General features: G+C 43.8%; 1 protein-coding gene and 1 long non-coding RNA gene across 2 annotated transcripts; one reads left to right on the forward strand and one right to left on the reverse strand.

Annotated features, from left to right (window-relative positions):
* Positions 1 to 2322: 2322 nt before the first annotated feature.
* Positions 2323 to 7468, reverse strand: LOC120879996. Its single transcript, XR_005724923.1, has 2 exons — positions 7211 to 7468; positions 2323 to 4749 (listed from the first exon to the last, which is right to left on the reverse strand). It is a non-coding gene; the product is annotated as an uncharacterized LOC120879996 (long non-coding RNA).
* Positions 7406 to 14522, forward strand: PPP1R15B (protein phosphatase 1 regulatory subunit 15B). The gene is made up of 2 exons (XM_040263026.1): positions 7406 to 9896; positions 12678 to 14522. The coding sequence occupies exons 1-2, from the start codon at positions 8025 to 8027 to the stop codon at positions 12897 to 12899; spliced, it is 2094 nt and encodes a 697-aa protein (XP_040118960.1). The 5' UTR covers positions 7406 to 8024; the 3' UTR covers positions 12900 to 14522.
* Positions 14523 to 24259: the final 9737 nt, after the last annotated feature.

A 24259-nucleotide genomic window follows, 5' to 3' on the forward strand; every position in this document is an offset into this window, starting at 1 on the left:
TCATTCAACAAACATTTATTGGTCACCGATTATGTGCCGGTCAACATCCTAGGTCAGTGGTTCCTAAACGTTTTGGTCTCAGGATCCCTTCCTTAAGAATTGGGAAGGACAATTGTTGAGGACCCCAAAGAATTTTGTTTATGTAAATTATATCTATAATTATTGTTTATAATTATTGTTTTAGAACTCAAACATGAAAAAAATTTAAAATATTAATTTAAAAATATAAACCCATTACATGTTAACATAAATATCAGAGAAAAGTTTCTTTAAATTTTTTAATGTCTAGTGAGAAGAGGGCCATCATCCTACATTTTTTCCCCAATGTCTTTCATATCTCGCTTACTAGAAGGCATCTGGGATCTCATATCTGCTTTTGCATTCAGTCTGTTGCCAGATCACGTATCATGTATCCTCTAGAAGATCCATGTGTACTATATATTCATGAGAAAAGGAAAGTTAAAAACAACAGCTTAGTATCATTGTGAAAATAATTTTGGCCTTGAGGATCCTCTGGAAGGGTCTTAAAATGGGATCCTCAGGGGTGCCCAAATCATACTTTGGGAACTACTGTGCGAGGTATTGGTATACAGCCCTCAACAAGCAGAGACCAGCAGGAGAGAACATTTACAGGGATATATACAGAGCAGTGTGTTATGCTCTAATGGAGTACAGTGGTATAGTTCTGACTATGAAGGTCAGCAGAGACTTCAAGAAGGTGTTGACATTGGAGCTGAACCTTGAAGCATGCGTAGATATACAACAGAGGAGGTGAGGGCCTTCTTGACTGAGAAACTGTGAATAGTGTTCCTCAGAGTATAACCTACATGAAGGGAAGTTACTGAAGAGAAGGCTGGAAAAGTATAAGAAAAGAACAGACTGTACAGAGCCTTTATTCTGCAGATGATGGGGAAAAAATCTTTAGTGAATACATAACAAATATTAGCTGATGTCTGTGCCTCTAATCTATCTAGGAGAGGAACGATATTAGAAATTTACTTCACTCACCAACCCACTGAGCTTTGAGTATTTAATTTGCATACCCGGATCTCTTGTCATTAAACTTACTCCCATTATTAATACATTTTTTCTGAACTGTAAATGAGCTATTGCTAGAGATATGGATAATAAGATAAAAAGGGATAAACCATAGAAATTGCGGACCTCTTAGTTTCCTAGAAAGAAGTGGCCATTCTTCCAACAGTCTCAACAAAGCAAGAGGAGCAGCTGGCTTCCTCTGGGTTCCTGAAAGATCTTATTGCTGTCTCCAGGGCTCAAACCTGCTACACTCCCTCTGAACAAATACTTGACTTCAGAGGTTTTTAAAAAGTTTTATTAGAAATAAAGAAATGGACTAAGATCAAACTCACAAGAAAGAATCAAATGTAGTAACTAAGATTATAAAGTGAAGTCGCTCAGTTGTGTCCGACTCTGTGCGACCCCATGGACTGTAGCCCGCCATGCTCCTCTGTCCATGGGATTTCCCAGGCAAGAATCCTGGGGTGGGTTGGCATTTCCTTCTCCAGACTCTTTACCCTCTGATAGACACAGTTTTTTTCAAAGGATAATTCTCTGTACTTCCTTCTTTGGGTGTGTATCCCATGGTTCTAGGGGCTCAGGATACAAATATGACTTGAAGGGGAAGCAAAGACGAGAGTAAACAGTTCTAGGGGCCCCGTTTCTTTCCTCCTCTGTTTGCCTCATTTGAAGAAACTAACAGGGACACCACCTGAGAAACAGCTCACATTTTTTAATGAAAGACTTATGTGGGCTAGCTGCTGAAAGACCTCAACGCTGGATCCTGCTGCTGCTGCTGCTAAGTCGCTTCAGTCGTGTCCGACTCTGTGTGACCCCAGAGACGGCAGCCCACCAGGCTCCCCCGTCCCTGGGATTCTCCAGGCAAGAACACTGGAGTGGGTTGCCATTTCCCTCTCCAGTGCATGAAAGTGAAAAGTGAAACTGAAGTCGCTCAGTTGTGTCCGACTCTTCACGACCCCATGGACTGCAACCTACCAGGCTCCTCGGTCCATGGGATTTTCCAGGCAAGAGTACCGGAATGGGTTGCCATTGCCTTCTCCGAAGCTGGATCCTAGGTAACCATAAACTGTTATTTAGAAATCCTAAAACCGAGCAGGCAGGAATGCATAATGATTCATTTTTCACTTAAGACTTATTAATCATGCCACATTATTAGTGTTTTTAACACCAATATATATTTACACATTTCCCAACTTTTACTGGACTTAAATCTTACGGTGATGATCTACTGTTATGCCCGGAGTCTGAGTCCCCAAAACTGAGAGAATAAGACGTCCACAGCAATGCAAAAACATAAAGGGATTTTATTGCTAGCCCGAGCTAGGGCTCAGGTCTCATCCAGCACAGGGGAATCTGACAAAAGCCCCGAGTTCTGAGTAACAGCTGCTTTTGTACAGGCGGTTCTTTGTCTCAGCAACAGTGTAGCTGGTGTATGATGATTGGCTAAACTGTACGTGCGCGTGAATTTTGAATCCCACATCCCTATCCGGATTGGCTCAAGCTTGGCTCGGATGGGGACTCTTCTGATTGCCTCGGGGGTATAGTTCCCGGAATCATGACTCAGGTCTATGAGAATCGGAAACTTTTAGGCCTAGTGTAGCTTGCTGAGCCTGTCATGGCTCAGGTTAGGTCCTAACATTCCCCCCTGTCTTTTGATCATACAGAGGAATCTTCCTCTTTATTTTGGGGCAAGGCCTGATATTGTTGCCTGAGTACGAGTAGTTGGACTGTATTGATGTGCTGTTTTACAAAGGTTACAAGCTTGTTTAGGATACACGGGCCAAAAGTGAGTATTAATAATAGCACTATAAGAGGGCCCACCAGGGTGGAAATCAGCGTTGTTAACCACGGAGACTGTTGGAACCAGGACTCAAACCATCCTTGTTGGGCTTCCCGCTCTCTTTTCCATTGGGCCAGCCCTTCCCTCACCTTGGCCATAGATTTTCTTACTACCCCGGTGTGGTCTGCGTAAAAACAACATTCTTCTCCCAGAGCCGCGCAGAGTCCCCCTTGTTGTAGGAAAATCAGATCTAATCCCCTTCAGTTTTGTGGGACTACCTCGGACAGGGAAGTTAGTGATTTTTCTAGGTGACTAATTGATTCTTTTATGCGTGTGATGTCCTCATCTACAGCTGCCCGCAAGGAAGTGAACCCTTGACCTTGGAGAGACAAGGCAGCTATCCCGGTTCCTGTTCCGGCGATCCCAAGACTAAAAATGGTTGCTAAAGTGATGGCTGTGATGGGTACTCTCCTAACTCTGTTCTCTCCCAACTGATTTGTTGTCTCTCCAGCCCAATAGTTGTACATAACTTCTTCAGGGTGGTATAAGATTTGGGGCATTACAGCCACCAATATGCAAAACTCTCTACTCTGATTAAAAACTGATGCATGTAAACACGGAGTCAGCCCGGTATGTGAACAGACCCACCAACCTCCTGCCTCAGGCACAATCCATTTTGTTTTATCTAGTGTTGTAAGATCAGCTGTTTGGGCGCACAAGGGGGTCTTTTCAGGTGGAATAGTACCTAAGCAAAGTCCCCTTCCCCAAACTTCTCTCATTGTGAGACCGACCCTACATTCTCCCCAGTGACACTGAGGTGGATTTGTGCTGGTGGACAGGTTGTAAGAAACATTTAAGCCTATTGCTTCATAAAAGGGAGGGTAAAGTGTGTAACAGAGCCAACAGGATTGAGTTGCACCTGGGTTAGAATGATTTAGGGCTGCAAAGGCTGCCTTAACTAGATCTCATAATGGGTCTGACGTTCTTAAGTTGGGGATGGAGGACAAGGGGCCGAGGGCCCCTGTTTCACTGAGCTGGTTCCCTGGCCGAGAAACAGAGGGCGTAGGGCTCAGTGGTGCAGCCCCCTGAGTCGGGTGTGCCTTAATTACTTGTTGTGGGCCTGGATTTTCGACCAGATTAGGGCCCACACCTTGGGTCTGGATGGGTTCTACTGTCTGGCTAATAACCAGGATTCCCCCAGGCTTAGACTCAAACCACTCGGCATAGAGTTGGAGACCCCACTTCAGCCCGGAAACCCAGGACCTTTCTAGTTTAGCCGACTTCTGATTGAACATTACTTTCACCTGGGCAATCGGGTCCCAGTGCTGCTTCCAGCGTGGCCCAACATAGTTCCCGAGCAAGTCCTGGTAATCCTGGTCCCAAGGTCCGTGATAGGGTTGGACGAATGAAAAGTTGACCAAGTCCCGGCTCCCTACCTCCCATTTCCACCTCCCATCATTGGAGGTCACACAGCTCCAGGACCAACAGAAATAATGTTGTGGCCCCCACAAGTCTCCCAATTGTGTTTTTTTAAGTGTCCAGGGCATGCCCAGAATCCGAAGTTCCAGGTCTGGGCCGCTGTCCAAGTAGTCTTTATAAGGTCTTTAAGGTTAAAATACATATCTGGCCACCACGTGTTGGGGGGGTGAATTCCGGTGGTCAAATTGAGTACCTCGCGAGTCAGTCCATTCCAAAGTGTCCAGGTGATCCTGGCAGGTTGCTGCGGGTTGGGGTTGGCTGTCCCAGGGTTGAAGAGGACGGCTAACATCAGGAGGATCAAAGTGATTTGTCCGGGACCTGACGGATGAGTTTCATTTTTAGAGGATTGGAGGGATGCAGTGTCACCTTCCATTCTCTCCGGCCGTCTCTTGTTCTTCTGGAGTGGCACGGCGCACGTGGTTACAGTGCACCCAGGGTCCAATGCCGTCGACCTTCAAGGCCGTGGGGGTAGTAAGAAGAACAACATAAGGGCCCTTCCATCTGGGTTCTAATGTTTTGGACTGGTGCCGTTTGACCCAAACCCAGTCCCCTGGGCCAATGTCATGGGAAGGGACCGCCCCTTGTCCTGGCCCTCATGGGTTTCTTTGACCAAAGCCCAAATGTGCATATGCACCTTACTCAAAGCCATTAGAGCTTCTTGGAACAGCCGCAATGAAGGAGGCGGCTTGACTTTTTCCTCAAAGATAGGGCATATGGGAGGGGGACCCCCATAAACAATTTTAAAGGGGGTCAGGTTTAACTTGTAGGAGGTATTATGCACTCGGAAGAGCGCAAAGGGAAGGAGAGTCACCCAGTCCCCGCCAGTCTCTATTGCCAGTTTTGCCAACGTCTCTTTTAGAGTCCGATTCATTTTTTCTACTTGTCCTGAGCTCTGGGGATTGTATTCGCAATGTAATTTCCACTTGGTCGCCAGGGCTGAGGCCAGTCCCTGAACAATTTGACCTTAGCCAAATTTGTTGGTCTCCTGGCGGCTGCCCACAGGCCACCCCTAAGAGTCTGGCGGTATACTCGGAGTTGCTCAGAGACGCTCCCTACCTTCAGCGCACTCAAAATCCCAGTGGGGTCGCGTCAGGGGAAATCCCTCGTCAATCAGATTAGGCTGCATGGTAGGTCTTCTGTCTAGCCCTGGAACATTTTTCCATGCCTTCGACAAGATCCGCTCACGCTCCTCTGTGGTGAAGAGCACCTGCAACAGCTGTTGACAGTCATCCCAAGTGGGATTATGGGTGAAAAGGATAGATTCTAGGAGATCAATCAGGCCCTGGGGCTTCTCTGAGAATGAAGGGGTTTGAGTCTTCCAATTATACAGATCACTAGTGGAAAAGGGCCAGTATTGGTATGTTCGTTCTCCGTCCGGGCAGGCCGGCCCCACCCAAACAGGGAGCGCCTGGACCGTTGAGGTGGGGGCCTCCGGGTCACCTTCGTCTGCCAAACCGAGGACCCCCCTGGTCCTTCCTCGAGTCCCCTGGGCAGGGCCCCCTTCCTGGGTTGGGGCCGAAGGTTCGGTGTCCCTTCGTGCTCCTCCTGAAGAAATCTGTGGTACCTGAGGGGGCAAAGGCAGGTGTACATAGGGGGGTGGGGAGAGGTCAATTAGGTTAGGATATAGTGAGGATTCCTGGAATACCAGCTTCGCCTGGCTGTCGCGATCTTTATGCTCTTCCTCTTTGGATGCCTCCACAAGTACCTGTGGGCCTAACGAGGTAGGGGATGGGGAAGTAAGAGGTTTCAGCCAGGCTAGTGGACTTTCCACCAAATCTTGCTAGACTAGGATGTAGGGTGTTTGATCTGGGTGTCCATATGGGTCAGGAGTGAGCACTTTCTCCTTTACCGCTCAAACGAGTGGCAGGCTAAAGGTCCCCTCCCCTGGCCAACCAACATTGAAAGCAGGCCACTCGGAGGAACAAAAAGTTACTAATTTGTTCTTCTTCACCAGCACCGATAGATTCCGTGCTCTAGACTTAAAATCAGAAAAATGGTCAGTCATAAGGGACAGCGGATTGGAAGTCTCTTGCCCCATGATTACAGGATAGAACACAGGAGACAAGACGAATACACAGAGAACAGTGACAATGCCGGCACACACAAAGATGCGACAAACAGAGGAGAGACAAACCTCAGCCGAGAACACAGTACTAGGTCTTCCTGGGCCCCCCTGAACCTTCCTATCCCTCGAGGTTACCTTACTGAAGGGCGTCCACTGCCCACCAGATTCGGGATCAAGAGGGAAGCTCTCTTCACTGCAGAGCCAGCTGCCTTCCAGCGTGTCTGCTGGGCCTCGGCCTTACGCTGGCTAGAGCGACTAGGTCGCCCCCGAACAGACCTGACACCAGTGTCCAGATACCTTTCCTCTAAATGAGGAACCCCTTCTACCGGGAGGGTGTTATTCTCAGTTAAAAGGGATCCCGGACGAGCCCCCAAATGTTATGCCCGGAGTCTGAGTCCCCAAAACTGAGAGAATAAGACGTCCACAGCAACGCAAAAACATAAAGGGATTTTATTGCTAGCTTGAGCTAGGGCTAAAGTCTCATCCAGCACAGTGGAATCCAACAAGAGCCTCGAGTTCTGAGTAACAACTGCTTTTATACAGGCGGTTCTTTGTCTCAGCAACAGTGTAGCCAGCGTGTGATGATTGGCTAACAGAGCGAATTTTTAATCCTGCATCCCTATCCGGATTGGCTCAAGCTTGGCGCGGATGGGGACTCTCCTGATTGGCTCGAGGGTATAGTTCCCGGAATCATGACTCAGGTCTATGAGAATCCGAAAATTTTTGGCCTAGTGTAGCTTGCTGAGCCTGTCATGGCTCAGGTTAGCTCCTAACACTACTTAGCAGTGAATAACACTGGAACCACAGTGTTGCATAAATACATGCAAGTCTAAGACATACGTGTACACTTGGACTCTTGGGTACGTACCAAGCCATTAACAGTTCCAGAGCCCCCTCCGCCCGTCTACGCCGCTCCCTTGGGCCCAGAGGGCCGAGGTGGGGGGCGGGGGAGGGCGGGGCGCGGCGCGGCGGAGGGCCGGAGAAGGCCGGCCGGGGCGGAGGGGCGGTTTCCTAGGCGACCGCTGAGCTGCAAGTGCGCACGCGCGAAGCCTGGCTGATGCAACCTCCCGCGCGCAACCGGGTCTACCGAGAGTAAGGAAGCCCGACAGGGACCTGGGCGCGGCCAATCGGCGGCCGCAGGAAAGAGCGCGGAAGGGCCCGCCCCCGGCCCAGCGAGTGACGTCAGGCGGCGCGGGGCTGGTGGCGTAGCCGGCCGCCATCCTGCGACTAGTCAGCCTGCCTGGAGCGGTGTTGCCGCGGCGCTGGCCCTGCGGCCATTTTGAGCTTCGCTTGCACCCGCTTGCCCTCCCAGACCAGCCCTTCCGGGGTCGCGCTGCTGAGGGGAGTCTCCACGGTCCGTGCCTTCGAGGAAGCCGCCGCCGCCGCCACCGCGGAAGGGCTCCTATCTATGGTGGAGCGGCGCGGGCCGGAGTAGGACCCCTTCTCGCTGTCAGGATGGATGTCGCCTTGGCCGCCGCGTCTTGTGCCCGCCGTTCCGGACTGTGGCCCGCTGCCCGCGGCCGGAGCCGCTCTCCCTGTTGGCTCTTCTGCTGGCCCGGGGGTCGGCCTGGGGCACCCACTCCGCCGCTGGGGAAGGCCGAGACTGTGTAGGGCCTCGAGCTCCGCGTCCCTACTTCCCTGAGAGACTGCCGACACCGGGAGATGGAGCCGGCGGCGGACGGCTCGCGGAAGCCGGACTCCCGCTTCCGGCTGCCCTCCTTCCCTCGGCCCTCGCGATCAGGCACGTCCAGGATCCGCGCACCGCTCGCCCCGGAACCCGACCCCAGGCTGGCTCCCAGCCCCCCGCCCGAGGCCCGAAGCAGCTCCTGGATGCAGCTGCTTTCCCAGCTCCTCGCGCCGCTCCCGGGCTTGCTTCAGAAGCTGCTGGTCTGGAGCCAGCTTTTCGGTGGGATGATCCCTACCAGATGGCTAGATTTTGCTGGAGGCTACAGCCTCCTGAGGGCCCGGGAGGAGCCTGCCGCCCCCTCGGCGCCCAAAGCTCTGAGTTCGCTGCGGCTCGACTCCTCGGCCGACGCGGCCGCCGGTCCCCTTGACTGGCTAGAGGGGGGCCTCCACTGGCAGTGCTCGCCCCCAGATCTGGAATTAGAACTTAAAGCCAAGGGAAAAGCTTTGGACTCCGCAGCCCATGCTTTTCTTCTGGAGCAGCCGCTGTGGGGAGTGGAGCTGGTGCCCCGGAGCGTCCAAGCGCGTCTGTTTTCCGACCCGGAACTTGGCCCTTCGCCCTCTGGACCGCTCAACGTTCAGCGCTTAAGCAATGTCAGTGTCGTCTCCTATTTGCTGAACCCCTCCTATCTGGACTGCCTGCCCCGGGTTGAGCTGAGCCATCAGAGCAGTGTTGGAAGCTGCGAACTGGTCGATTTCCAGGCGCTGAGTCCAGAGAGCGGCTGCCTGGATGAGGCCTCGTCTTATCCCCAGCCGCTCAACGCAGAGATGGCTCCCGCCTCGTGGCAGGGATGTCCGCCTCTTTCTAGAGAAGGCCTGCCCGAAATCCACCATCTCCGCATGAAGCGGCTGGAATTCCTTCAGCAGGCCAGCAAGGGTCAGGCTTTACCCACCCCTGACCAAGATCATGGCTACCACAGCCTAGAGGAGGAGCACAGTCAGCTCCGGATGGAGCCGAAGCACTTCGGAGATAGTCCGACTCAGTGTGTTCCTGCTGCTGGAGCCGTTCCCGGAACCGCCCAGGAACCCACTGAGGAGAAAACAGAATTGTTGATTAGAGAAGTTCCTTTTGGATTGGAAAGACAGAGCCCCTCGGGAGGCATTCCATCTTGTGAGACTGGACAGGAGCTTGGAGAGGACCAAATAAGTGTAGTTGACTCTCCAGACATAGACGATGACCTTCCCATTTCTGCCAGACCAGCCTGTAGTAACAAGTTGATAGATTACATTTTGGGAGGTGCAGCCAGTGACCTGGAAACAAGTTCTGATTCGGAAGATGAGGATTGGGACGAAGACGTTGAGGATGACGGTTTTGATAGTGATAGCTCATTCTCAGAATCAGATCTTGAACAAGACTCAGAAGGGCTCCACCTTTGGAACTCTTTCTATAGTGTGGATCCTTACAATCCCCAAAACTTTACAGCAACAATTCAGACTGCTGCCAAAATTCTTCCCGGAAACCCTTCTGATTCAGAGAAGGATTTGTCTGACAAGTGTGATCTAGGGAATTCTCCCCAGACTGGAAGTCTTCCCGAGTCTCCTGATCATAGTTCTGGAGATGATGATGACTGGGAATCTAGTGCAGATGAAGCAGAGAGTCTCAAACTGTGGAATTCTTTTTGTAATTCTGATGACCCCTACAACCTTCTAAATTTTAAGGCTCCTTTTCAAACAGGGAAAAATTGGAAAAGCTGTCTTGACTCAGAGAGGCCATCTGAGCCCATTTCTGAGTGTCACACCTTACTTTCCTTTAAGGGGCAGCTGTTAGGGAGCCGAGAAAGTAAATGTCCAGACTTGGTACAGGGTGTGTTTCTTTCCCGAGAAAGACACACACATATCCGGAGAAAAAAGGTTTGTTTCTTTTATTATTCCTGATAATTTGTACTTTCTGTTCTGATGTGGAAAAGCATGAGTTTCCTGGAGCCATAATAGGGCTTATTTTTTAGGAAAGACTCCAAGCTCTTACACTTCGGTTGGGAAATGACCATCTCTCCTTTTCCCTCATGTAGAGTGTTGTTCCTGTCTGAATTGAAGGTGCCAGTGTATAGATGTTAGCTTGAGGGTGCTGTTATCTTTTGGGTTGGCAGCTCTGGGCTGTTTCCCTTCAAGTTTCAACTTTTCACTTTTTTTAAGGAACAGAAAAATTAAACTTTGTGTATACATGATTCGATTCTAGAGATTGAGAAGGTCCTATTGTAGCAGTAGAGTTTTGTGGTATTAAGTGATGTCGTTTACAGACAGTTACTCCTCCAGTCTCAGGATAACTTTTCATGCCTCTCCGTTAGAACCCAAAGGGATGATGGTACCAAGTAGCAAATCATATTTGGTTGTTTGCCATGAAAGAAAATATTAGTTTCAGCACTAAAAGCATTTGGACATTTGGAATTTTGATTGACAATAATACTGAAAATAGTATTACCTTTTCTTAAGATAGCAGTCCAAGTTGTCATTGGCCCACTATAGGTTAACCATTTGTAATTATGATGGTCACTTATTTGGTTTTCTTGAGTAGTTGTTTCCTATTCCCAGGCTAGTCTTAAAACTTCATGGAGCATTTATTTTACTCTTTCAACACATTCCAAAGCTAACCTTATTTGGGGAATCTTTTGAATTGGCTTTTAAAAAAAATTCAGCTGAGGTTATTAATTGAAGAGAAATCCCCACAAACAGACAGGGTATCTTTTATTGTGGAGCAAAAGTTTCTTTAGTTACCTTTGCTTTTATTTGGAAAGATAAAGTCATGGGTGAATTATTATTGACCTCAAATTCTGCTGCATCAGAGTTTCAAGTGGAAAGAACTGTAATCCATTGGCTCCAAATGACCAGCTTAATCTTTGAAACTCTCCCTAGGGTAGAAAATGTCCCTAAACGGTGGTATTCTTATGTCTTAGCTGTAGACGCAAAATAAGGCATATTAAAAATTAGATTTTAGTTCACACTTTTGTTAATGCTGTCTTAAACGTTTTTCGCTCTGTTTTTAAAAGGTCCCTGACAAAATGGTCTGTTTAGTGAATAGATAAACAAAGTGAGGCAATGGAATGAGCACTTGGCATCTAGAGACTTGGGTTCCCTACTCCTAAGTGGTTAGGGCCAACAGATTTAGGAAGATAGCCAGAGCTGGGAGTAACTTGACCTCTCCTGGCTTTGACTGACTAATTTATAGTAATAATAATAATGGCTATTGTATGAATTATTGCACGGTTTAAATGAGGTGAGTAGATAAAACTCATAGTTGCTTTGCCTTAAATGATAACTTTTGTTTAGGGATCTCAGCCCAGCCTCATGTCTCTTTTTAGCTTGCTCACTGAGTGAAAAGTGAGATGAGTCAAGTAGATGTCACTATTACTATGCACTAGAAGCAACATTTATAAAAGATTATGTCTGGAATATGGTCAAGTTATTTACAACCTTTGACTACATCTCATTCTTTAGGTATATGGGAATAATGGATAGTTCCCAATTCTTAGAATGAGGCTTTCAGATCTGGGAATGCTTTATTAAATGGCAAACATGGTGCAGATTGTGGAGCCGGGCTGAGTTGGAATCCTGATTGCACCCCTGGAAGCTGAGTGATTTGAATGAGTCAGTTTACCTTGGTTTCCTTATCTATACAATGAAGATGATGATAATACATACCTTATAGGGTATGTATTTTTAAGTGAGATGAAAATTGTTAAGTACTTTGAAAAGAACCCGGCATATGGTAGCCACTGTATAAATGATATTTGTCTTGGTGATAAAATGAATGAGTAATGCTAGAATGCAATATTTAGTAAGGTGTTACCTATCTACTAATTGTCCTCGGGGGTATTCCTTGGCCTGATGTAAAGGGAATGAAAGTAGCTGGCCACAGTGGAATTAGCTGATGTAAGTAATGAATGTACTTTAAAACAAGTTTTGACATTTGGTGTTTGATATCTTAAAAAGATATTTCTATATTAGAAATTGAGCAGGGATTAAAAGGAACTGTCACTTACCTGTGATCATATATATTGCAGTAGTCACAATTGCATGTATATATGGTGATAGGATAATGAAGAATACAAAGAGGGTTTTTATCTTAACTGCAAAATCTCTTATAGTAACATAACCTTTTGCTGAGTCACTTCAGTCGTTTCCGACCCTGCGCGACCCCATAGACGGCAGCCCACCAGGCTCCGCCATCCCTGGGATTCTCCAGGCAAGAACACTGGAGTGGGTTGCCATTTCCTTCTCCAGTGCATGAAAGTGAAGTCGCTCAGTCGTGTCCTACTCTTCGCAGCCCGCCAGGCTCCTCCGTCCATGGGATTTTCCAGGCGAGCACTGGAGTGGGGTGCCACTGCCTTCTCCAGTATAACCTTAAAGATACATTTTGTTGCAGTTTGATTACTAAGTAACTTTTTCTTCTGTGTTCTGATTATAAAAGTAATTAATATAATACTACTACTACATGTTTATGATTCAAGAATTGAGAAACACTGAAAAGTTACTTTTTTTAAAAAAGAAATAGAAGTGAACTTTTGTGCTGTAATAAAAGCATTCAGGAATATATTTCTGAAATACTTAGGAAACATTTGTCATTTTGGAAGAGTGTACAAGTTTGTTTCTTTACTTCTGTTATATTTGAGATTAAAATTACCCTTATGTTTATAGGTAACCTTCCTTGAAGAAGTTACTGAGTATTATATAAGCGGTGATGAGGATCGAAAAGGACCATGGGAAGAATTTGCTCGGGATGGATGCAGGTTCCAGAAACGAATTCAAGAAACAGAAGAAGCTATTGGATACTGCTTGACATTTGAGCACAGAGAAAAGATGTTTAATAGACTCCAGCAAACATGTTTCAAAGGACTTAATGTTTTCGAGCAATATTAAGATTATTTGACAGCCTCTGGCCCTAGCATACACTACCTCTTACTTGAGAGGTTACTTTTAAAAACAAAAATTGGCAGCTGTCCTTCAACTTTTTCTTAGAGGATGTGCAGCTTGGATCCAGTGACCTAGTTTAATATTTTTTTGCAACACAGCCCACTCAGAAATGTCCAGGTTTGAAGCCAGGCCGTGAAAATGAAGGATGAGGTGGTGTGATTTCTAATCCTCCCTTTTTTGTTTAGTTGGATCTGTTCTAGGATGTTGTTTGCTTGCTGAAGTGAAAAGGGGACCTTTTAAGGTGTAATTTTGCACTTTGGAAACTTATTTTCTTGGGAAACAATATTTATAGGCTTCAAAGCCCATTTCCCATTCTAATTTAAATTATGTGCACCTGTCTAAAAACTCTGGGCTCTCCCCTCCCCCCAACATTCTGAAATTACTGGGCTGTTACGTTTTCTTTATATTCAGTAATTTGACCCTTCTACTTCAATGTTAAGAAAAATAATTTTGTATATACGACCAACTTAAAGTACATTATTGTGTGTCTTTTTTTTTCCCTAAAAATGACTGGTTGAAATGTGTGGTTGGTTTTTATTTCTAGATTAAGCTCTACCTAGGAAATGTTTCCAAGGACTGCCACAAAACCTGTATGTGCAGTACTTTCTGCTACTTTGGGAAAGCTGCATATTTCTGCCAAATTTTAACATCTGATATATTTAAGTTCTTTGTAAACTCTTTTTTGGAGAGGATTCTGTATATGTTATTGTAATTTCCACTTGAGTGGTTCTTTGTGTCTTCAACAGGTAGAAATTGTTGTTAAAAGACTCCAGAAAGTAATAATTGTGTCATAGTTGCTTTTAAATTTAAAAGCTTAGAATTTTCTTAGGAAGAACAAGAGACATCTCAGAGCAATTTGGTTTTGTTGTATATGCTTTCAAAAGAAAACCAGTGTTATTAATATCATGCCTCAGCACCGTCACTTTTATAACTTATCAGGGTGACACTGTAAACTTGGAAATGGGCAGTTCTGAATTTTCCAGTTTGAAGTGTAAAATATAGACTTCAGTCAACATCCAAGTTTATTATTGTGTTCTTCTTTTTTAATAGAGAAGTAATGGCAAGGCCTATAGTTTCAGGAAAGATCTATAAATTTAAAATATCTTCATCCCAAAGCTTACTTTTGAATTGAAGTTTCTGCAGTGACTGATTGTGTTTGGTTTAGTTAGCACTACATGATGTGCATCTGTTAGGTTGAGGGAATATTAACCAACAACTTTCTGGTCTGTTTTTACGTCACATGCCTCCTGTTACCAGTGAAAGCACGAGCAGAATAGATGACCTCTTAATTTTGAAGTTGTTTCAGAGTGAGGACAAATTTTTCATCAGAAGTGCTTGCAGGATTACTACCTCAGTTTATAATCTACCTGGTCATTATTTTTTTTTCTATTTGGTTTGCTCTGAGAGTACAACAGCATAAAACTTGGTCAGATTTTTGCAGAGCTCTTTTTCAGTGTGTTTTGTGCCCCTCTATTTTAGGTAATCATAAGGAATGCATGGTGTAACACCATGGAATGCTAAGTTTCAAACATCAGCTGTGTCAGTTGGAAAGAAGGTATTACTTGCCTTGAAAAGAAAACTGAAAATGTATAGGCATTCTTTTAAAATCAGACTGAAGTATACTATTTTATTTCAGAGACTTAGGTTGTGTTTTGGGGTTTTAAATCTTGCACCTCTGCATATATGAAAATAATGGGTAATCTTTACATTTACTAGGCTTCCCTGGTGGCTCAGATGGTAAAGAATCCACCTGCAGTGCAGAAGACCTGGGTTTGATCCCTGGGTCAGGAAGATCCCCTGGAGAAGGGAATGGTAACCCACTCCAGTATTCTTGCCTGGAGAATTCCATGACAGAGGAGCCTGGCCGGCTACAGTCCCTGGGGTCATACAAGCTCAGACATGACTGAGTGACAAACACTTTACATTTACTGGATTTTGGAGAATTGTTCTCTTGAGATGCCAACTTCACTACTCCATATGTAAAAGCTTGGTGAAGAATTCTTCCATTTACTACCCTCCTTTAAAAGAAGTGATCAGACAGTGATGAGAAGGACAAAAGGGACCATTTTAAAGTTGGACGAGAAAAACAATTCTTACCAGTTTTGTCCAGATCCAATTGTTAGAACAAAGTTAAAACTTCAGTCTTAAAAAGAAAATCCCTTGGAAGTTTTAATTGAACATTTTACACACTTAAAGTCTTGCAATGGTGCTTTATGTATCAATGTAGCATATGAAAGGCTTTGTGCAGACAAGTAAACATTTCCTTTTTTAAGTGTTAAAATGTGATAACACCATCTTGTCATCTTTAACTTGAAATCAAAAGTATCAGATTTTATTTTTTTATAATTTAGGGAAGGTGAAGTTAGGGGACTAAAAGACTTCTAAGTTGGCTTCAGATCCAATGATTTAATTGAAACCAGTTTTTGTTGGGATTTTATAAAATTATATTGTATATATAACTGTTAAACTAATCTAAATTATAATAAATATATTTGCAATTATTAAATGTTATGTGATATTTTGGTTCAACTTAATTATTTTTGGAATTACTGAGCAGGAGTTTCAGAATTAAGTCAGGTGTTTTTGTAGAAGCATTATAAACTTAAAAGGTTCTATACAGATTTATGTGGTTTAAAAGGTTATGTGACATGGTAATTGCTCTTCAGCTAACTGAAGAGGAGGAAATGGTTAAGGGGGTAAATATAATTGCAAACTACATTGCGATATTAGATAAGAGAAGTTGGTTCTTAGAGTATGAAGTGCCCTTCTTAGAGATGGGATTTGATTCTAAAACTTGCCCCAGCTATGTACTAATGCTGCAAAGAAAATAGTAAAATAGTATTCACAGAACCAGTCCATTCTAAAGGAGATAAACCCTGGGATTTCTTTGGAAGGAATGATGCTGAAGCTGAAACCAGTACTTTGGCCACCTCATGTGAAGAGTTGACTCATTGGAAAAGACTCTGATGCTGGGAGGGATTGGGGGCAGGAGGAAAAGGGGACGACAGAGGATGAGATGGCTGGATGGCATCACTGACTCGATGGATGTGAGTTTGAGTGAACACCCGGGAGATGGTGATAGACAGGGAGGCCTGGCATGCTGCGATTCACGGAGTCACAAAGAGTTGGACGTGACTGATCTGATCTGATCTGATTCACAGAAGCAGTAAATTAATATGCTGGGATTAGCATAGTGTTTCTCCTAAGTAGCAGGGAAGTCTGCTGCTTTATTTTGTGCATTATCATTAATGATAACTGATATTGTCAATCATCATGTTCTCCCATTTACAATATTGAATAAATGTGATGGTAACATCTGAAAAAACAAACATCTTGAAGGAAAAAAAAGACATTTGGACTATAGCAAGCTTATTAATGGAATTAATTCTTAATTATAGCATTCTTAATTTAGGCATTTGAATCTTGCTAGGGGGTCGCACAGAGTTGGACTCGACTGAAGCGGCTTGGCGGCAGCAGCAGCAGTAGTGAAAAATTATTAAAGGTGTATTTCTTAACTGGAAGGAAAGAAACAGTTGCAGATAAGTCATTGTTTAGTACAAATCGAATTGACAGCCTAGGTTATACTTTTATTACCATCTTAGGGTTAATTTAAGCATTTTTGGCTGTCTCTCCCCCAGAAAGATGTATGAAAATAGTCATGTTCACATCAAGCCAGGTTTATTATGACTCCTGGTATCCCTATAGAGGGTGGTGATGCTTGTTGTTTAACAGAAAGTTTAAAGCAAGTATTTAATTGCTGATCTCAGAAATTATGAGTTATACACAGTTTTGGGAGTTTGTTGGTCTTATTTGGAGACTTTTTTGGACCCTCTATGTACCTTTTAAAAATTAAAAATTTTTTTCTCATTTATAAAAGTATCTAACAGAGATGTACAAGGACATTCTGGTACATTCTAAAAATGTATGTTGCCTACCATTTTTTTGGAGCTAAGAGACCTAATTTATTTATGTGTATGAAGAAGTTTTGATACTGTTAACTGATTATGATACAAATACTGGCTATTTGGAATGTTCCTATATTGGAAATTAGAATTCTTATGGACTTAGTTGAATGCTTTGGTCAATATAAAATACAAGTCTTTTTCTCCTTGGATTTGCTCAAGACTAAGTTTCTACTGATCAAAATGGCTTGGTGGGTAAACAATCCACCTACAACACAGGAAACAGGAGGCAGAGGAGATGCAGGTTTGACCTCTGGGTTGGGAAGATCCCCTGGAGGGAGAAATGGCAGCCCACTCCAGTTCTCGCCTGGGTAATGCCACGGACAGGGGAGCCTGGCGGACTGTAGTGCATGGGGTCGGGTCACAAAGAGCTGGACATGGCTCAGCGTGTGGCACGTGGCACATGACTTTAAAACAAAGGCAGCGTGACACCGAGCTCGGCAACCCCAGTGCAGTGAGGCAGCGTGACACCGAGCTCGGCAACCCCAGTGTAGTAAGTAGGGTGAGTAGATCTCACCCTGCCCACTTTGAGGGTTCATGGCAGGCCTGTAGTGCATTCAATTAATACATATTAGTGAGGAGTTTGAGATCAAGGAAGTTAAAGAGAAATGATTTTATACGTGGAATAGAGAATGCATGGTGGAGTTTGGGGTTATGTTATTACTGTGTAACAATTTGAGCCACATCAATGTTTTACCATGGACAGACTCAAGCTCATTAGGGAAAGATAGGGGAAATCAGACTTATGGAAATTAGGTTGCTTGACCCAGGAAGAGGATACCCTAGAGATCTAACGGAAACAGGTCTAGAAAGCTGAACTATTAAGAGAAGACACTTCGGAACACTTTTTCATGTTTTGTTCTTTTATCCCATTACCCCTCCCTTTGTCTCAGTACTATTCTTTTCTTCTAGTTTCCTTCTGCCTTTGTTTGCAGAACATTTTATTTTCACTACTATTTTATAGATCCTACCTAGCAGAGGAATGAGGACCTTCACAGCAAAAGAACAGCAGAATTGTCAGAGGTATGTTCATTAGCAATACTGTCCATCAAGATGACACTGCAAATTTCCCCACCAAAATGGTAGGTTAATATATACACTGCCTTAACTTTTAGGAATATCCCCCAAATGTTCAAGGTCAAAGAGAGAGGTGGTTGTAAAACTGGATTATACTGCTCTGAGGCAAGCCTGTTTTTCTTAATGGGGTTCATGCATTGGCTTTGAAGGCAGAAACCAGAGAGGAGTCCCAAAAGAGCTTTTTAAAAAGTTGATCTGGATATATGTTGACTTGTTTTCTCTTTGGAGCTCACATATCATCAGAGCTCTGACAACCCTATCCTCCAACCCCTCCTTGCCCACTATCTTTAACCTTTTAAAATTTTATTCACTGCCCTAACCTTAACATTTTTACGTATTTCTTGTCTACCGCCACACTCTATAAACTCTGTAAGCGTAGGGGTCTTGCTCTGTGTCTTGGTCCCTCTGTGAGCACACAGCCTAGGACTGCAGCTGGCGCATCATAGTCAACAGACGCTTGAATGAGTCAGTAACTTTGTTTAAGTCAGTTCCCATACAGTCTTTATTGAGACTTTGTCAACACAGCCGTGTCTGATTAGACTCCATGTGCCTCAGCCATAGATGATACAGAATCACAGAACTGAAAGGTCCTTAGAGAGAAGCTGTAGCAGAGCTCTAAATTTTTAGAATGTAATTACAAATTTCAATTGTAATTGAAATTTGTGCTAGAGATACCTCATCAATTAATTTGAGTGTCATTAACAAGGTACATGTTAATTTACAAAGTTAATATGTCAGCAAATCAGCTGAGACCTTTCTTTTCCAGGATTAAAGAGTACAAAGTACTGTGCATGTGTGCTAAATCGCCTCAGTCGTGTCTGACCCTGTGACACTATGGTCTATAGCCCGCCACGCTCCTCTGGCCATAGGATTCTCCAGGAAAGAATACGGGAGTGGGTTGCTTCGCCCTCCTCCAGGGGATCTTCCCCACCCATGATTTAAATCTGCATGTCTTAAGTCTCCCGCATTGATAGGCAGGTTCTTTACCATTAGCACCACCTGTACTGAAGTATTAAAAGTATTTTCCCCACCACACCAGAGGTTTCATTTCTACTCCTCTTTTTTAGAAAACAGTTGGCTTTGAGCTTCTAGAGATGCTCAGTTGATTCCACCAGATGGCGTGACTTGCCATCTTAGAGTGCCTGACAGATTCCTGTCACTGCTAATCTGATGGCTGTTGCTTGGAGGTCATTTCCGTAGTATATAAACAAGCTGGCAAACCGCACTGCCCTGCCCATGCTAGGCCTGCCTGGCCAACTGTGACTACACCTTTTTGTGGTAACTACTCATCACTGATAGCTCCCTGATAGCTTCCCTGGTGGCTCAGCTGGTAAAGAACCCACCTGCAATGCAGGAGACCTGGGTTCCATCCCTGGGTTGGGAAGATCCCTTGGAGAAGGGAAAGGCTACCCACTCCAGTATCCTGGCCTGGAGAATTCCATGGACTGTAAAGTCTATGGGGTCACAAAGAGTCGGACACGACTTTCACTTTCATTCATCACTGGGGGCTGTTCCTTACAGGAGAACCAAAATTTATATTTGAACACAAATGAATTGCTTCTTCATGGTTTCCATGGAGGAATAATAAAATGAATATGGCAATTTAGGTGATTGCAAGTGAGATATAAGAGGCTGATGTACAGATATTTGCTGGGTTTTTGTGTTAGAGTTTTTCTTGTTAGGGTTTTATCTCACTTAACTCAACGTTCAGTTTTCTGTTGCATTCCTGTGCGTCAGGGCAGTCACTGTTAATGAGAGGAGACAGCCAGGTGGCTTGGGGCATGGGAACTCCCATGCCTGATTACAGAGCTGTAGATGTAACTGGCGTGGAAGGAGGAAAAGAGCCTCGAGAACTGTTGGTCTGAGGCTCAGTAGCCAAGGCTAGGTGGGTACCCAGGACTGCTGTTCGGTGGGTTTGACATCGGCTCCAAGGGGCTGCTCCCATCTGCTTCTAGGTGTACAGAATGGAGGCCGTTACACGTTTGCCTACAACTCTCCTACGCCTGCACTTTCAGCTTGCGGTGGTTTCCTTTCTTTTGTTTCTGCTTGGTTTGACTGTGTAGGGAGGCGAGGCATGTTTTTGCACCTTCAGGAATTTACATGGCAGTTCTTTGTTTTCTTTGCTTCTGATTGCCACGTTTTCTAGATATTCGGCTCTGAACAGATCTCCCTTCCCCAGGACAATCTGCTGAAAGTCACAGCCTGATTGGCCTGGGGGATATAACCCAGTACTACCTGAGAGATGGCAATAGTTTTAGAATAATATTGAATTACAGAAGAAAAGTCCTTCATTGGGATGAAAGTAAAAGTGATGTCCGACTCTTTGTGACCCCATGGACTGTAGCCTGCCAGGCTCCTCTGTCCATGGAATTCTCCAGGCAAGAATACTGGAGTGGGTTGCCATTTTCTTCTCCAGGGAATCTTCCTGATCCAGGGATCAACCTCTGGTCTCCTGCATTGCAGGCAGATTCTTTACCATCTGAGCCACCAGGGAAGCCTCCGCAGGGTGAAACAGGTGCATTTTCTTGCAATTAATTTCCCAGGTTCTTTCAGATAGGATGACAGTTACACTAGCCATGGTTCCTTATTTTTCCTTTTTTCTCATGCAGTTGTTAAAAAAATTAACTTTATTTAAGCTTAAAAAAAAAATCAGTTCACCCATTTCTTCCACTCTCACGCTCTTCTCTGGTTATCTGTATCTTTGAGCTTGTTTTTATTTGTTCAGTTTTTGTTGTTGTTTTTAAGATTTCACATATAAGAGAGAGCATGCGATATTTGTCTTTACTTATTTCATTTAGCTCAATGCCCCCTAGGTCCCAGGTTGTCACAAATGGCGAGATTTCATTCTCTCCAGTGTCTCTTCTTATCATTTAGCACAGAGCCCCTCAGGGTCCCTTGGGAATGTTTGCCTGCTGGGATCAGGTTTCATCTGCCCTCTAAAGGCTTCTCCGATCCATCTCTACATCCTCAGAGCTCATCGTCATGTTTTCACTGTTATAGTGCCCTGTACACATTCTGATCACTGTTGATCGCACTGAATTATAATTATGTTTGCAATTCCATTTCTTCCTGTAGATTACCACCTTTTTGGTGGAGGGGTCCTCAGCACAGGGACCAGAACGTCTTGGATGCACAATATACTTTTCTTTAACTCAAGTTCCAATTTCCAAAGTCGTCTTCTCCCAATGGATAGGCTCCCTACCCCACACAACAACTGAGTAATTTACTAATTCATGTATTTCAAAGAAGCAATTAAATATGTCTTCAATATAAACATAATTTTTATTTTTAGTACTTGAGATATTTTGAGAAGCTAGTATTACTAGTGATGACTTTACACCTAAGGTTTCAGATCAGATGATATTATGTCTTCATTACTGGTCTTTCAAGTGATACTATGAGGTTTATTGAAATTTGATCAGTATTATGAAAGGTACTTCTTCATTAGGCAGGATATAATTCATATCCAATTTTCCTAGTTAAGGACTTTTTTTTCAATCAGCTTATTGAGGTATACTTTACATATAAATAAAATTTTACAATTTTCAGTATCAAATTCAATGAGTTTTAAGATTTATGTACAGTCATGTAAACACTACCACAATGAAAATATACAGCATTTCCATCACTCCAAAAAGTTGCCTTATATTCTTTTCTGTTCAGCCGCCTCTCCAACCTCCAGCTTTCAGCAGTCATCGCTCTGCTTTTTATCATTGTTTCACCTTTTCTAGAATTTTTAAGAATGGTGTCATATATACAGTATGCACCCTTTTGTGTTTGGCTTCTTTTACCAGTGCAATGCTTTGAGATTCATCTGTGCTGTTTAGTATATCAGCAGTCCATTCTTTTTTTGTTGCTGAGTAGTATTCCACTGGATGAGTATACCACAGTTTTCTTATTCATTCCCTAGTTGATGGATGGTTGGTTTGTCTAGTTTATGGCTATTGTGATTAAAGCTGCTATGAACATTTGCATATAACTGTTTCTGCAGATGTACATTTTCATTCCTTTTGGATAGATTTAAGAATGATATGCTGGATAAAATGATAACTGTATATATATATAACTTTATAAGAACACTCCCAGTTTTCCAAAGTGGCTGTCCCACTTGGCAGCCAGCATGAGAGACCCAGCTGCTTCACTCCCTCGCCAACACTTTACATCATAAATCTTTTCAAGTTTAGCTACTCTAGTGGCTTTGCTGCTGCTAAGTCGCTTCAGTCGTGTCCGGCTCTGTGCGACCCCATAGACGGCAGCCCACCAGGCTCCCCCGTCCCTGGAATTCTCCAGGCAAGAACACTGGAGTGGGTTGCCATTTCCTTCTCCAATGCATGAAAGTGGAAAGTGAAAGGGAAGTCGCTCAGTCGTGTCCAACCCTTAGCGACCCCATGGACTGCAGCCCACCAGGCTCCTGCGTCCATGGGATTTTCCAGGCAAGAGTACTGGAGTGGAGTGCCATTGCCTTCTCCATCTTATTTTAGTGTAAATTTTTATTTCCTTGATGTTTAATAATATGCCGAAGCATGTATTCAAATCTTTTGTCCATTTTTTAAACCAAGTTGTGTGTGTGTATATAGAAACTATTTTCTCCTAGTCAGTAGCTTGCATTTTCATTTTCTTAATGTTATTTGAAGAACAAAATTTTTAATGTTGCTGAAGTCCAATTTATCGATTTTTCTTCTATGGTCTGTGCTTTTTTTTTATTGCCCTACCTCATAAAGCTTTCTCTAATGCAAAGTCATAAATATTTTTGCCTATTTCTTTTTCTGGACATTTTATGGTTTTAATTTTGACATTTTTAGATAACATTTTGTTTGTTCGTTTTCAAATGGACTTAATTGACTTACTATTTAGCTGTTCTGGGTCTGCACTGTGGCACAGGCTCTTCACTGCGGTGCTTCTCTAGCTGTGGCACAGGGGCTAGTTGCCCTGTGGCATGTGGGATCTTAGTTCCATGACCAGGAATTGAACCTAGGCCCCCTGCGCTGGGAGCTCAGAGTCTCAGGGACTGGACCACTTTGGGAAGTCCCTGAGTTAATTTTTGTATATGATATGAAGTAAGGTTTTGAGATTGATGTTTTTACACACAGATAATAAATTGTTGAAAAGTAACCTTGGCATCTTTGTTAAAAATCAATTGGTTATATTAGGATTTCCCTTGCAGTCCATTGGTTAAGATGCCATGCTTCCAATGCAGGGGGCAAGGGTTCCATCCCCGGTCAGGGAGCTAAGATCCCCATATGCTGTATGTATGGGTAAAAAAAAATCAACTGATTATATACTATTTCAATTGCTGTTTCAGTGATTTGTATCTCTGTCCTTACATAAATGCTACAGTGTCTTGATTACTGTTGACTTAATAGTAAGTCTTGAAATCACTTTGTTCTTTTTCAACATAGTTTGGCTCTTGTAGGTCCCTTGCATTTCTCTTTGAATCTTAGAAGCAGCTTATTAATTCTTACCAAAAAAAAAAAAACAACAAAACACCTTAACTCAGGTATTACATGGGATTACATTGACTTTATAGATTGACTTTAGAACATTGACACCTTAGCAATATTGTCTTCTGATCCAAAAACAGAGTACATTTCTCCATTTATTTGGGCTTTAAAATTTTTCTATCACCAACGTTTCATAGTTTTTCATATACGTATATTTATTTTGATATATTGATCTCGTATCCTGTGACCCTAGAACTTTTACATAGATGATCTTACCTTGGAGAAAGAAATGGCAACCGACTCCAGGATTCTTGCCTGGAGAATCCCAGGGACGGAGGAGCCTGGTGGGCTGCTGTCTATGGGGTCGCACAGAGTCGGACACGACTGAAGCGACTTAGCAGCAGCAGATCATATCTTTGAACAGTAACAGTATATGCCTTTTATTTCTTTTTTCTTATCTTATGGTACTGGCTAGACATTTAGTACATTTTTGAACAGAAGTTGTGAAAGCAAGCAAGCATCATTGCCTGGTCATTAGGATGGTGATGTCTTTTCTGTCATTCCCGGTGTCGGTGATTCATATCTTTCCTCTTCTCTTTTTAGTCTGTCAACAGTTTTACCAATTTTATCAATCTTTAAAAAGAAACAGCATTTGGTTTCATTAATTCCCCCCCCCCCGCCCCGTTGTTTTCATTGTACTTTGCTCTGTTCTGTGTTCTAGTCCACTGATTTCTGATTTGTAATCTATTTCCTTCTTTCACATTCTTTGGGTTTAATTGTCTTTCAGATTTCTTAAGGTGGAACTTAAAGCACTGGTTCAGAACCT

Source organism: Oryx dammah, unplaced genomic scaffold (assembly GCF_014754425.2).
Source record: "Oryx dammah isolate SB20612 unplaced genomic scaffold, SCBI_Odam_1.1 HiC_scaffold_21, whole genome shotgun sequence".
NCBI lineage: Eukaryota > Metazoa > Chordata > Mammalia > Artiodactyla > Bovidae > Oryx > Oryx dammah.

Bases quoted from the DNA above. Each gene is read 5' to 3' on its own strand.
- PPP1R15B (XM_040263026.1), top strand. From the start codon at position 8,025: ATGGAGCCGGCGGCGGACGGCTCGCGGAAGCCGGACTCCCGCTTCCGG. The intron at 9,897-12,677 runs GTTTGTTTCTTT...TTATGTTTATAG, and splicing joins CACATATCCGGAGAAAAAAG to GTAACCTTCCTTGAAGAAGT.